Source organism: Cottoperca gobio, chromosome 8 (assembly GCF_900634415.1).
Source record: "Cottoperca gobio chromosome 8, fCotGob3.1, whole genome shotgun sequence".
NCBI classification, from domain to species: Eukaryota; Metazoa; Chordata; class Actinopteri; order Perciformes; family Bovichtidae; genus Cottoperca; species Cottoperca gobio.
In genome coordinates, this window is record NC_041362.1 from 16,228,670 (window position 1) to 16,241,169 (window position 12,500).

The following is a 12,500-nucleotide window of genomic DNA, read 5'->3' on the forward strand; positions in this document are numbered from 1 at the left end:
TGGGGTAGGCTTTACTGCCCTCAGGTCACCACGGCAACAGATGGTCTTGCAGGGGTCCCCCTTGGAGTATGGATCCTTCTTGTAGTCTGCAAACAAGCAAACAACAATGGGAACATTAAAGGTGCTCAATATGTAATTTAGAGCAGAGGGATTGCTTCCACATGGTTCTCACAATAGCACCAACAGTGCTGACAGAGCTAACAGTGTTAGCGTTGGGGGAAACTGGAGGAGCATTAGATGACAAAGATGTCACTTGTCACTGACAAAAAATCTAACTTATGAAAATATAAGAAATGCAGGTTACAGTTGACCTGTAGAACCAGCTGAATGCGGGTAATAACCAAGGGGCAGCCTCAGTGTATGAAAAGTGAATCCAATTCGGAAGTGCCTTAAACCTGCATTCTTTCTAATGGTCAGCAGGAGTCTATGATGTAATGACCCTACCCACCTGATGTATTACCTCAGTAAACATTTTCCTAATGAGTGTATGCCGTTAGGCCTCGATTCTGTCCAGCTCAACACTCTCGTCCAAGTCTGGTCACTTATGGGCGCTTCTGATTCCAAAAAAACCTAGATGGCGATGGCCAAAATGCCAAACTTGAGGTTTAAATGGGTGACGTCACGGTGACTACGTCCACTTATCATACAGTCTACGGTCATTAGCTAACAAAACGAGACAGAGCTACACACCATTAGACCTCATGATGTGCTTCAAAGAGTCCAGGTCCTTGACATCGGCCTGGTCACGGCGGAAGATCTTGGCTCTGGAACAGAGGTCGTACGAGAAGTCTTCTCCATACTCCTCCCACATTTCTCCATAACCACTCAGCGTGTAGATCTCCGGGTGGAAGGGAACGTTGTAGGACGGCCAGTAACCTGTGGTAAATGGGAGGCAGTAGGAAAGATTAAGTCTCAACAAACGTCAGAATAAAACAAACACTGTAGAAAACAGGAATAAATGTTACCTGCTCGCAGAGCCTGTGTCTGGTCAGAGTACACCACCAGGCCGGGGATCTGCTCCACCACAGTCAGAGCGCCTTCATCAACACTGTGGCCCAGCTTCACTTTGCTCCTGTCCAACACCATGTACTGGTTGTTGTAGGTACCTACACAAGCAGAGCCAGAGATATCTTCTTTTTTATTCTACGCATGCTAGTAGTGACTAATGTAGCCTCAATCCTCAACTTGCTTTGCCGGGGGGGACTTTTGCAATGACAGGACGGTAGGAGCAAGTTAATAAACAAACATTAACAATATTTACATTACTGTGTTTAGTACTATACACATATATAATCACTCACCAGAGTTGTGCATGGTGAAGGTTTTGGCCCACTCTTCTCCGGTATGTGCCAAACTGTGAGCCAGCCTAACCCTCTGCCACGCCAGCAGGCTGTTGGGAGTGATTGTGTCAAACAGGGAGGAGTTGAAGACATTGTTGGTGGTCTGGGTCATCATCAGACCACTGCCCAGGAGGTAGAAGTCATCCAGAGACACAAGGAAACCTAAAGAGAAGGACAAGCTGAGACCATTTCTGACAATCTTTACAAACAAGCCACAGTTATGTGGAAAACTGTGATTGCAAATCGTTACAATTTCACCACTGTTCTTGTAATCTTTGAAGATTTCTTGTTATAGAGAATTCCGACATACCAGGGTAGCTGCTGAAGGACAGTTTCCCAGTGGCCGTGTGGGGCTCAGTGATGTGGAAATCCCAGTGTTTGTAGATCCGCATTGTGGCGGCGTAAGTGTACCAGCTGGAGTGGGCAAACAGGAGATTCTCAAAGCCAGGCAACATCTGAGGGGGAGGACAGCAGACAGTGAAGTGGAGGGAGACTCAACAGTCCATATGGTATTCCTGTGTCAGCACAAAAGACTGGAATTTGTGTCAATGTGAATCACATTATGACACAGCACCTCAGCACCATACTTCATGCAATAAACCAATTTAGGATCAGAGATAAATGGGCATAAAAACATATCATCTTGGAATTCATCTTGCAAAATTTGGTACAGAATGTAATTGTGGAAGTGCGAATGTAGCAAATATGTTTGATATACACAGCGAGACTCCGGCTACATTAACGCTGTGAAGACGGCGACAGCATACCAAAAACCGAAAACCCTGATCAATCAGAGCAGACTATGCTTTTTCGGGAGTGGGGCTTAAAGAGACAGGTGTTAAAATGGAGCGTTTGAGACAGAGGGTGAATACAGGTATATTCATATGGACAGCTTGAAAAAATTAAGTGTTTTTTTTTTTTTACATTAAAGCATGTAAACATGTTCTAGTAGAAACCAAAAATACAAGTATGAACCTGAAAATGAACATAATATGTCCCCTTTAAATAAGTATGTAAGATGAAGAATACTATTCTCTCATTTTGTCAATGCACCAGTGCATTTGTTTACATGGGAAATTAATTTGTTAAGCTGCTTGTTTTTCCTCATTTAGCACACAGTAAAGCATGTGAACACATGTTGCACACAGGAGCTTTGATGAACATCGCGTATGCAACATTGTCTTCTGTGTTGCTGTGTGCATAAGCCCTTATGTAGAGTATGTAACAGGCCTCACTGGAACATGTGTTGACCTCTGACCTTGATGAGAGCAGAGCAGTGTCCCATCCCTGGAAGTTTGAAGTTTCTGGGCGGAGGGTTTGAGGAGGGGACCAAGGCCGGGATCAGATCCAGCAGGTCCCCCACTGCATTCAGGAACTGGACGGCAAACAGGGACAGCGGCTATGGGAAGGACACCAGATTAACAGCTGTTGGTCAGTATAAAAATAATAATATTATTGTTATTATTGCTTCCATAGTTAGACAGCTACTAATACAAAAATGAATCTCTTACAAAACAACTGTTGATCTTAATATCACTGAAATCTTGAGCTATTTGGAGACTTTTCATAACAAATCTGCACAATCAAAACTTTAAATGTATGTCCCAACAACAATCTATTGACCTTAAACTGGTGCTCAACACAAATAAAAGTATTGTATGTTTGGTATATATTCAATTTAAAAATGGTGAACAATTTAGAGTCTGTAATATTTGCTGTTTCATTGATAATAACAATTACCATTTTGGCACTATAGGTGGTGTTGTCTTGTGGATCTTAAACTAACCTTTGGAAAATATGTATCTGCTTTTGATCTACAAGGCACACAGTCTCATGTCATTTACATTTTTAGAGTGACAGAATGGGAGAAATTATCACAAGTTTGTTTGAAATGGAGGTTCCTTATTTTAAATAAGAACCTGGCAGAGCAGTATTTAAAGCCATACATCGGTCAGATGTATTATAAGGATCTTAAAGTCGAATTTCTAGTTTCCATTAGAAAGATAAGATTCAGATTCATACATTTATAAAGGTGTTCTTAATTAGGACACTTCTATGTTTTATCTTAACATATATTTATAAACTTGAAACCTGAGTTTGAAGAGTTGCAGTTGTATATTATGTACGTTTTTTTGTGGGATATGTTTTGGAGAAAAGTTATCCCACAGGGCTTCTATGCATGTAAAGTAGCCTGTATAAACAAGAGTTGCAATAAGATAATGTTATGCCGCCTTCATACCTTTTTCCCTTGTTTCTTGGCCCATTCTGCGACTCCTGCTTGCAGTCCATCCATCTGAGCCATTATAAAACCTGCGTGTTTCCACAGAGGATCAGAGCTCTTGTTCAGTTTCACCTGCTCTCTGGTCCACGAGTCCTGCTTCCTACAAGCCCAAGAGTGATGTTAAGATAATCTAATGAACAATGTCTTATTTATTAAGTTTGCAATGTATGACCTATATAGCCCTGAGTATGATCCATGCCATATGTGCATCATTTGACATGACTGACATGGACGCCATGCTCTAATGAAGTTAAGGGAACCCTTTAATGATCATGAGGAAGTGACCTTCACATCTGTTTTAGATTATGTTGGTGTCATGACCCAATGTGCTTCAATGTATGATTGGGAGACAAGGTTCGTGTGTTCATTAAGAACTCAAATATAAGGGGTAGATTCTCTTCATGAGTTGGGACACTATGCGGTTGTGCTTGGAAGCAGGTAGTGTTCTCATTATTGTTGTTATGTTGTGCAACAAAATAATAATTGTTAACGATATCTGTGCTTTATTGATTCCTCTCTGTTTCATACCACAATGTTGTGAGCGATAAATATCCACGACAGTGACATTTGCAATTTACTGTTGTCACTATTCATTAGAATTATTTACAGTAAAACAAACACAAAGAGCTGAACACTGAGCTCATGATCAAAAGGTCATTAGCGTAGTCTAACAGAAACATGTTAATGAACGGACATGAGCTGAGGAATCATGTATGGAATGAAAGATGATCCCCTTGGAGTCACTCAAAACCTTTGTAACATTGCAGCCTCAAAGAAAATCCAAAGTTGTCAATCTGAAATTCTGACTTTAACACAATAATAATGTCTCTGTTTTCCTCTTCCTGCTGAATGTTACAATTTAGTCATTGACAGGAGTTAACTATATTAAATAAGAACAGCTGAATGCCATTACAGAAAGAGCTTCAAAAATGTTCAAACCTAGTGACATCAGTCATTTTAATCAGGGTAATGGCCCGTTTCATTTGGTCGCCTGTTATGGCATCACATCCCCTTTGTGCATGCATCAGCGTTGTGGTTGTGTGTCAGAAGCTGTCATAATCAACGTTGTATCCAGTTTTAAGCCACATTTTTACCATACACTGTTAAGACCTTGATCGTTTTTAAATAAATATTTTAACCGGATAAAGGAGTTCAGTCATCAAACTTAAGTTATCAGAGAAACAAGCTGCGCAAACGTTAGCCTTTAGCTTGTAGCCCCTCCGTGCTGTGTCCACCGGGGAATCACAGATTTTTAACAGTTAAACTCATTTATTCAGTGTTTTAACCGGTTTTAATAATCAGGTCCATTTGTTTTCGTGAGGAGACCTCTATAGAAAGATGTGGCTCCTGACTACAATGACAAACTCCCATGATCTGCTACACCCCCCAATTCTGTCTTTTGTTAAAGAGCTCTCTATTGGCGTAAAATGACTTATTATAGGTGAAAATGTCTGGTAGTAAGAGCTGAACTAATCGACACTGAAAAGAGGATATGATGACAGTTCTCTGTGACTCAGACTGTGTACGGTATGTTTGGCTGCTGCTGTGGTTTTCATTTTAAAAAGGAAAAGAGAACAGACTCACGCCATGAAATTCTGAACCGGGCCGAGGATCTTTGGGTCGTGGATCAGCTGCGGATACATGTTGGCGTAGTGGTCCATCATCTGCCTGGAGAGGAAGAGAACGCATGTATACTAAATAAATGAGAAAAACTTTTTTTTTAAACATTTTATAATTATCTTTATGAGTTTGTATTGTTATAGGGTATCATGAGGGAAGGGGTCATAGGTCAAAGCTGATCAAAGTTTCTTATCTTCATCAGACTCACACTCATCAACATATTGAGCAACCAATCACCAATTTGATTACTGATGTTTGCTTTGATCAACAAATGTTTGAGTGGCATGAATAGACCTTGTGAAATGATAAGGTCTCTATAGGAACAGTGAGCTTGAGCACATCCATGACACTTACTGGGCAGTGAGGAAGCCTTCGAGGTAGCCGGCCAGGAAGAAAGTCACCTCATCAGTTTCAGGAGACTTCCCGTACCCGGCACGGATCTCTAGGACGCTCCAGCCTGTACTGGACAGGGTATCATTTAGATACCCGTATGCATCCCCCTCTGTCTCCAGCACCCCCTCCTTCAGCTGGATGATCTTGTGTTGGGGGTCCCAGTACACTGTGGCTGCTGTCATCTCTGAGAAGAAATCACCATTGTAGAAAGAAGACATAACAAAATGGCTAATCAAGGTCTGAGACACAACAGTCATGTAGACTGAGGGCTGTAAAAGGCAGTACAGTTAGGGACTTTTGACTCCCAGAATACAAGTAAATCGACTAATATTGATATCTCTTTTTCAGGCTTATGCTGACCTATACAAATGTATGACATAATTCTGGCGCATCTATACTGTACATTTCAATTTAACTTATTTTTTTTAGCTGGAGTGACAGAAGACATCTACTAAGGGGTCACAAGACTCGATGTCACACTCACTAAAAATATCCATTCCCAGTATATTTGTATATCTGAATTTATTCTTTTTTGTCTTCTATTGATTAATGAGATGAAATGTTAAAATGGATCTAAACGTAAAACATTTTTAAAACTAAAACATTGCAGTGGCAGGAGTCTGTGGATTAGCCTACCCTGTATCTGTATGAATAGGTAAATAAACTCCGACACACCTTAACTCGACCTACTTACTGTCAGCAGAGGCGAAGGTCGCAGCCACGACAAATACAAGGAATACATACAGCCTCTTTGCTAAAGGCATAGCTGCCTGCAGTTAGGAAGCTGAACTGACTACAGACTGGACGCAGATCGTCCTGAAGTTGTTCAGACGAAGAGTATATCAGTCATATGGCGGAGGAAAAGTCCGAGGCAACCTGAGTGTCAGCGGAGCGAAACCTTTCCTGATTGGCTGCAGGTCCGAAAGGGAACTACATTACATATGTGCCCTTTGAGAGAGAGAATATAGCTGTACTACTAAGTGTCACTTGCAACTGCAATAAGTCAAATTCAACAGCCTAATATAGTATTTCCGTTTTGGGTTGACATGAGAAGCAAAAACGTTTCACCCCAGATGGGACTCGAACCCACAATCCCTGGCTTAGGAGGCCAGTGCCTTATCCATTAGGCCACTGGGGCTTCGCGGCACATTAAAGGCACCTCAAAGCTATATATAGAAATGTAACACAGATGTATATACATTTAATACACGCCAAACATTTAACGTTATCGCCATTATTGTTTTGGATTGATGGTACAAAACAACCGTCAGGCTATTTTAAAGTTTATTTAGTAAATTTAAGTCCAAAGAAGTTACTCAGTTGAGCAAATATGATGTAGAGATCCGATATGTGCAAGACAACACAATATACAGCGGCTCATTTTGATTGATTACATTCCACTTATTAAGAAAAAGAAAACAATACACGAACAAAATGTTTTTTCTAAAAAGTCAACACAGGAGTGCATTCAGTGCTGACAGCAGGACAGTGATATTTGAGGTGATGCTGCCCCCAAGTGTTCCCGACAGTAAATCATTAAAATGCACAACATTATCTTTTCCCTCTGAAGGCAAAACGAATGGCAGACAACAAAGAGCCACACAAGTATATTCACTATAACATAGAACATTATATTTTTCTTCATTAAAACTTTTAAATATACTTTGACAAAAAGAATAAATAAAGTGGGAATGACAATGACAGTGGGTGTTTTTACACCCTTTCTCTTTGTACACACTTATTTACAGTACATGTGTGCATTGTTCAATGCTTCCACACAGTGGTAAAGCTCTGTGTTGCTATGTGTTCATTACCTTTCTCCCCCTAAACAGAAGCACTACCAGTGTGAGGCACTGCTGGAATGAAAAACATGGTGTTGAGAGGAACTGAGAAGTGTCGGTGTGTTACAGGAGAAAACAATAAACACATTTGAATTTGAAGCATGCAGCAGGATTAGGTGAAACACATTGAATGACCTTAAAAAAGACTTTGGTTGTCAAGCTTTTCAGAGCTGGACACTGTGGCAAATGCAAGCTTGTGAAACAACTCAAATATTCTAAGACGGAAAACAAATCAGAGGACAAAGGAATGCAACAAACTCTTCATGTAGGAAGAAAATGATGTCTGCGTCTTCAACAATACCTTCACATTCGTATATTTATCCAGTAGTGTCATTTGCCATTTGCTTGGTAAGCTGAGGAGGAAATTCCATTTAACATTCACCACAAAATATTTAATTTTAGGTAGCTAGATAAATCCCTGTCCAAAATATGACAAGTTTGTAGCAAAGAAAAAAACAAAATAAAAATATCAAGGTATAACTTTAACAATCCACAAGAATATGCACACTGACACGCAGCCCAGACCCATTACGCTTCATAAAGAGCTAAGAAGGCACACATATGCATATAAATCCTACTTTGCTGCATTAAAACTCCTCCATAGCATTAAGATTACAATAAAAGTGCCTTCCGTTAGATGTGTGTCTCTCGCAGTCATTAGAGGACAGTCGCATCCAAAGAGCAGGAAGTCTTTTTCTTTTATCTTTTTTAAAGAGAACGTTGACAGTCAGAAGTTAAATGATCGGTAAAATAATCACAAAGCTGTTGATTTGAAAGAATCCCAGGAAGAAAACACCACCAAAAGACAAACATCATAGCAGCAATTCTCAGTAGTATTCACCTTTTTGACGGTATCCATGTCAACTGCTGTACTCCAATGCAAAGATCGCTGCTTGGTGGGTGCATTGACATTAAATGCAAGTGAAGAACAGTTATGTTAGAGGGGTGGACTTCATCTCCACAAGAACACCACACACACACACACACACACACACACACACACACACACACACACACACACACACACACTCTCATTCGTCATCGATCAGTTTCTCAGCGCCGTTCTCTGCTTGTCTCCCTGCGCTGCTCCCTCCTTCCTCTCCTCCTCCTCCTTCCTCCTCCTCTTCCTCCTCCTCATCTCCAGTGTAGACCGACTGGCTGCCGTAGTTGATCGTGGTGCGGGAGAGGTCCACTTCGATGGGGAAGACATCCGCCTCCTTCAGGACGGCGTAGCACTCGTCATAGTAATGGGACATTCCTGAGACGAAGCGCTGCAGCTGGAACACGATGTCCTGGACTGTAGGTTAGGAAGATGGGAGGGAAGAAGAGTTGGGTATCCATGTTAATAAACTTAGGGAAGGGTAAGATAAGTCGAAAACTGAGAAACATAAAAAAATTAAGAATTTGAAGAGAACAAAGAAGAGTCAAAGATGCACTTGTTACTGTGCTGGTTTATGATCTGGTACTAAGGGACACCACAATCGCATGAATTCAACGTCACCACTAAGCAACAACTGGAAGTTTGATTCACGCAGAATATTGTTATTCTGTTTCAAATCTTTATATTGCTCTGCATTTTTGCATTGTGCATTTTTGCAGTCTAAATCCTGATAATGATTTAATCATGATGTTTAATTCCACAATGAGAGCATCAACGATTATCTTGGCCAAAATAAGTTTAGTATACAATATTACTCGATAACCACCATCATAAAGTGTACGTCTAATAGTGTCAAATTATACTTCTCAAAACACGTCTTTAGTTTAACACATTCATAATTAATATAGTGGACGCAGAATAATAAATATGCAACTTGTCGCCCTCTCTCTCGTCTCTCAAGTGTGGCATGTACCCTGTGTCCCTCCTCAGATGTATCACCAGTGCTAGTTTACACCTGATAGAGTGAGTAAGTGGAAGAAATAGCCTAAAAACAACAACAGACCATGTTTCTGATCCAGCAGCTCTATCTTCTCCAGAACGTCCTTCCTCATTTTGGCGAAGCGGGCGCGAGCCTCCTGCCGACAGCGCAGCACCAATCGGTACTCATAGTTACCAGTGCTGACGCGATACAGGGGCTCTCCCATGGCCTGTGGCTCACCATCGTAGATTATAAGTACAGAAGAAATAGGACAAAGAATTAGAAATGAACATATCAGCAGAAGATTGGAAAAACTTTAAGATATCACAATACAAATATTGTAGGGAATAAGCTTGTAAAGTGAGCAAGAAATATTGTATGACAGTACGGGAAATGTTACTGCTTAGCAGGAGAGGATGTGGGGAACTTGACATGTCCAATAAAGAATAAAAACATAAAAAAATAGATTTTTTACTAAGCGGACATCTCTTTAACATATTGCGTGTGAAGCCCGTGACGCAGGAGACAAGGGCGTGGAAACAGTCAAATACACCAAAATTGAATTCATGACGATCAACAAAAGAACAGGAAGAAAAGGAAAAATATAATATATAAGATAACCCTAAAGCCAGACTCCGTAAAACAACATATTGTTTCAATCTATCCCAAGATCTGATCCCCATCCCCCCTCTCCTACACCACCACATACCTCCTTTTATCTCTTTTTATTTTATATTTGGTTGTGTTTTGTGTCGCTTTGATATTTTCTGTTATTTATTCATTTAACTTGTATAAAAAGTATTAAAATGTGCAATGGACTCGGAAGTAAACAACTGTCTGAAAGATGAAAGAAGCATTGCAATAAAGTATTAAAAAAAGAAAATGAGAACTCACAATGCTGCTGTATTCTTCATCATCCATCTCCTTCACCTTCAGGCAGTACGACTGAAAGACACAAAGAGTTCATGCAGTTGCTCTGTTGACTGATCGTGAACTTTTTGAACAGATTCACAAAAAGCTGCCTTACCAGATATTCAAACTTCACATCCAGGTACTTGCGGATGGTGAGCTTCGTGTCTGGTATGGCCTTGTGAAGGTACGTGTTCAGATCGTGGAGCATCTGCATAACAAGATATGACGCTTGATAAAAAACATTTCTCTCCTTAAGAGGTTTTTAGTGTTCTCAAGTGCAGCAAGTGTTTCAAAGCCAAACTTGAATCTGTACTCACAGGTTTGATGGTCTTTAGCAGCTGAATACCGTATTTCTCAATGCTGCGGTGAGCATCAGCAAACTTCACAAAAGCCTCGCTGGCGGCGGCCTGGGGCTCTCGTACCCCGATGACAGAGAAAACGTCTCCAAACGCTGGAGGGGTAGATAGAGATAAACTAAGATGTATTAAGATCTCAATTGTCTTTTTCTTCTTTTTCTCTTAATTTCAAAAGGTAAACAAGGTGCACCAAAGTAACTCACCTCTGTGAGTTTGAGAGAGCTCAAAGAAAGCTCTGAGCAGTCTCTTTGTGTGCTCCATCAGACCTACAGGCAAACAAACAGCAACAGTAACTCACCTTTACACACAACGTCAGATTAACAGTTACCTCTGCAACACTTTACTTCACTGAAGGAGACTTTTGTAATTTGATTTTTCTTTACCTTTGTAGAGCTCTGCTGTTTTCTCCAGCTCTTCCAGTCTTTTAACCAGCCCATCTGTAAAGGAAAATGAATCCACATGAGGAAAGCTTCATATCTACCTATATAAAAGTCACTAATACAATCAGAATGCTCTTAATAATAATAATAATAATAATCTCACCGTTGCATAGAATAGCTCTACTGAGTCCGAGAGCATCGGCTGTGCCCGAGCTCAAATTCTCTACTAGGCGATGTTTGACTTTTTTCAGCACTGAAACACACAACACATGCGTTTAACACACACACACACACACACACACACACACACACACACACACACACACACACACACACACACACACACACACACACACACACACACACACAGGTTACAGTGATACATGGAAGAATGCAATGTATGACATTATAAAATATAATACACATACAGTCATACAAACAAATACTGATTAAAGAATAATGGTGAGTATGTGTGCACCTATATCCAGAGACTTCCCCTGTTTGGGGTCTGCCTGCAGTTTGTTGTAGTGGATTACTGCTTCTCCCTGTGAAAACATGATCAGGAGATACACAGTTAAATCAACAATAACAAATAAACCGTATACATCTAAAAGGCAACCATCTCTAGAAATATGCTATCTTCCAATAAAGTATTTTTTATAAAAATCTCAAATAAACAATTAAAATACAATGTATTATGGGGTGACAATGGATAATGTGAAAACATTCTCAGCTTCATGGCGCCGAGGGTGAAAATCACATGTACATTCATTTACACTGACAAGCAACACAATCTAATCCTTCAAATCCCACATTGCACCCCTTCTTTAATCCATCACGGAGGAAGTCAGGGAATTTTCTGGGTGCGAACAATGGATGCCAAAAACAACACAGCCACTCTGCACTGGTGACGTTATTCCAAATGCTATGGGCTATTGTCCCGACCTCTTTAGCACAGATTGGCCAGCCAGTAAAGTCCCGCGTCTCCACAGTCCGATGGTGTGTTTGCACCCATAATAAGTAAACTGTCAGACTATTCACTGATAAACCTGCAGCCACGGCGGGACACAGAAACGGTGAGTAATGTTTTATTCCTTTTGTATGTTTCTATTTATGTCCAAATGTGCTTAATTTCATTTTTGAACTTATTAAAAGACCCTGGTGGTGTAGAGTGTAGTTTGTGTAACTATCAATTGTCAGACCAACATGACATACTGAAGGTTTTTTTGTAATATAAGAGGTAAATAATAAGCCATCTGAGTACTGTGATTACATTCCCAGTATTTGTGTACCTGTACAGCTTGAATCATCTTGGCCACCTCCACTTTGGTCTTTCCCTTCACTGGTTTCCCATTCACGCCTGTGATTTCATCACCCGCTGCCAGTGTTCCATCCAGAGCTGCTGGGGTGTTATCAAAGACCTGTGGGACAACAGAAACCACATTAAAAAAGGTACCATTGACACAGATTTATGTCCTTACATTTTATACTTGACAGACATTTCTGTGATAGATTTAT

General features: G+C 40.5%; 2 protein-coding genes and 1 non-coding gene across 7 annotated transcripts in view; all 3 read right to left on the reverse strand.

Annotated features, from left to right (window-relative positions):
- plbd1a (phospholipase B domain containing 1a) overlaps positions 1–6,588 on the reverse strand; it is a 7,641-nt gene extending 1,053 nt beyond the window's left edge. Inside the window, exons 1-10 of one of the 3 annotated variants that reach the window (XR_003832682.1) lie at positions 5,596–5,985; positions 5,206–5,289; positions 3,580–3,721; positions 2,599–2,739; positions 1,651–1,795; positions 1,302–1,502; positions 966–1,106; positions 691–876; positions 461–570; positions 1–86 (exon numbers count right to left, since the gene is read on the reverse strand). The exon at positions 1–86 is cut by the window's left edge and continues 21 nt beyond it. Coding sequence is in view for 2 of the 3 variants with exons in the window: in XM_029438013.1 (XP_029293873.1) it covers positions 1–86; positions 691–876; positions 966–1,106; positions 1,302–1,502; positions 1,651–1,795; positions 2,599–2,739; positions 3,580–3,721; positions 5,206–5,289; positions 5,596–5,891 (1,422 nt within the window). In the remaining variant the exon portion in view is untranslated. Of the gene's footprint in view, positions 87–460; positions 571–690; positions 877–965; positions 1,107–1,301; positions 1,503–1,650; positions 1,796–2,598; positions 2,740–3,579; positions 3,722–5,205; positions 5,290–5,595; positions 5,986–6,328 lie in introns of those variants that run through there. The other 2 variants (XM_029438014.1, XM_029438013.1) reach the window with 2 other exon arrangements.
- Positions 6,589–6,699: 111 nt separating this feature from the next.
- trnar-ccu (transfer RNA arginine (anticodon CCU)) lies at positions 6,700–6,772 on the reverse strand. The gene has a single exon. It is a non-coding gene; the product is annotated as a tRNA-Arg (tRNA).
- A 56-nt stretch (positions 6,773–6,828) lies between these two features.
- The window catches only part of pick1 (protein interacting with prkca 1), an 88,212-nt gene continuing 82,540 nt past the window's right edge, over positions 6,829–12,500 (reverse strand). For all 3 annotated transcript variants that reach the window (XM_029437811.1, XM_029437812.1, XM_029437810.1), the window contains exons 4-13: positions 12,275–12,403; positions 11,461–11,527; positions 11,146–11,235; positions 10,986–11,039; positions 10,806–10,868; positions 10,564–10,697; positions 10,362–10,454; positions 10,229–10,279; positions 9,419–9,563; positions 6,829–8,772 (exon numbers count right to left, since the gene is read on the reverse strand). In XM_029437811.1, the coding sequence (XP_029293671.1) occupies positions 8,507–8,772; positions 9,419–9,563; positions 10,229–10,279; positions 10,362–10,454; positions 10,564–10,697; positions 10,806–10,868; positions 10,986–11,039; positions 11,146–11,235; positions 11,461–11,527; positions 12,275–12,403 (1,092 nt within the window). In that variant the 3' untranslated portion in view covers positions 6,829–8,506. The remainder of the gene's footprint in view (positions 8,773–9,418; positions 9,564–10,228; positions 10,280–10,361; positions 10,455–10,563; positions 10,698–10,805; positions 10,869–10,985; positions 11,040–11,145; positions 11,236–11,460; positions 11,528–12,274; positions 12,404–12,500) is intronic.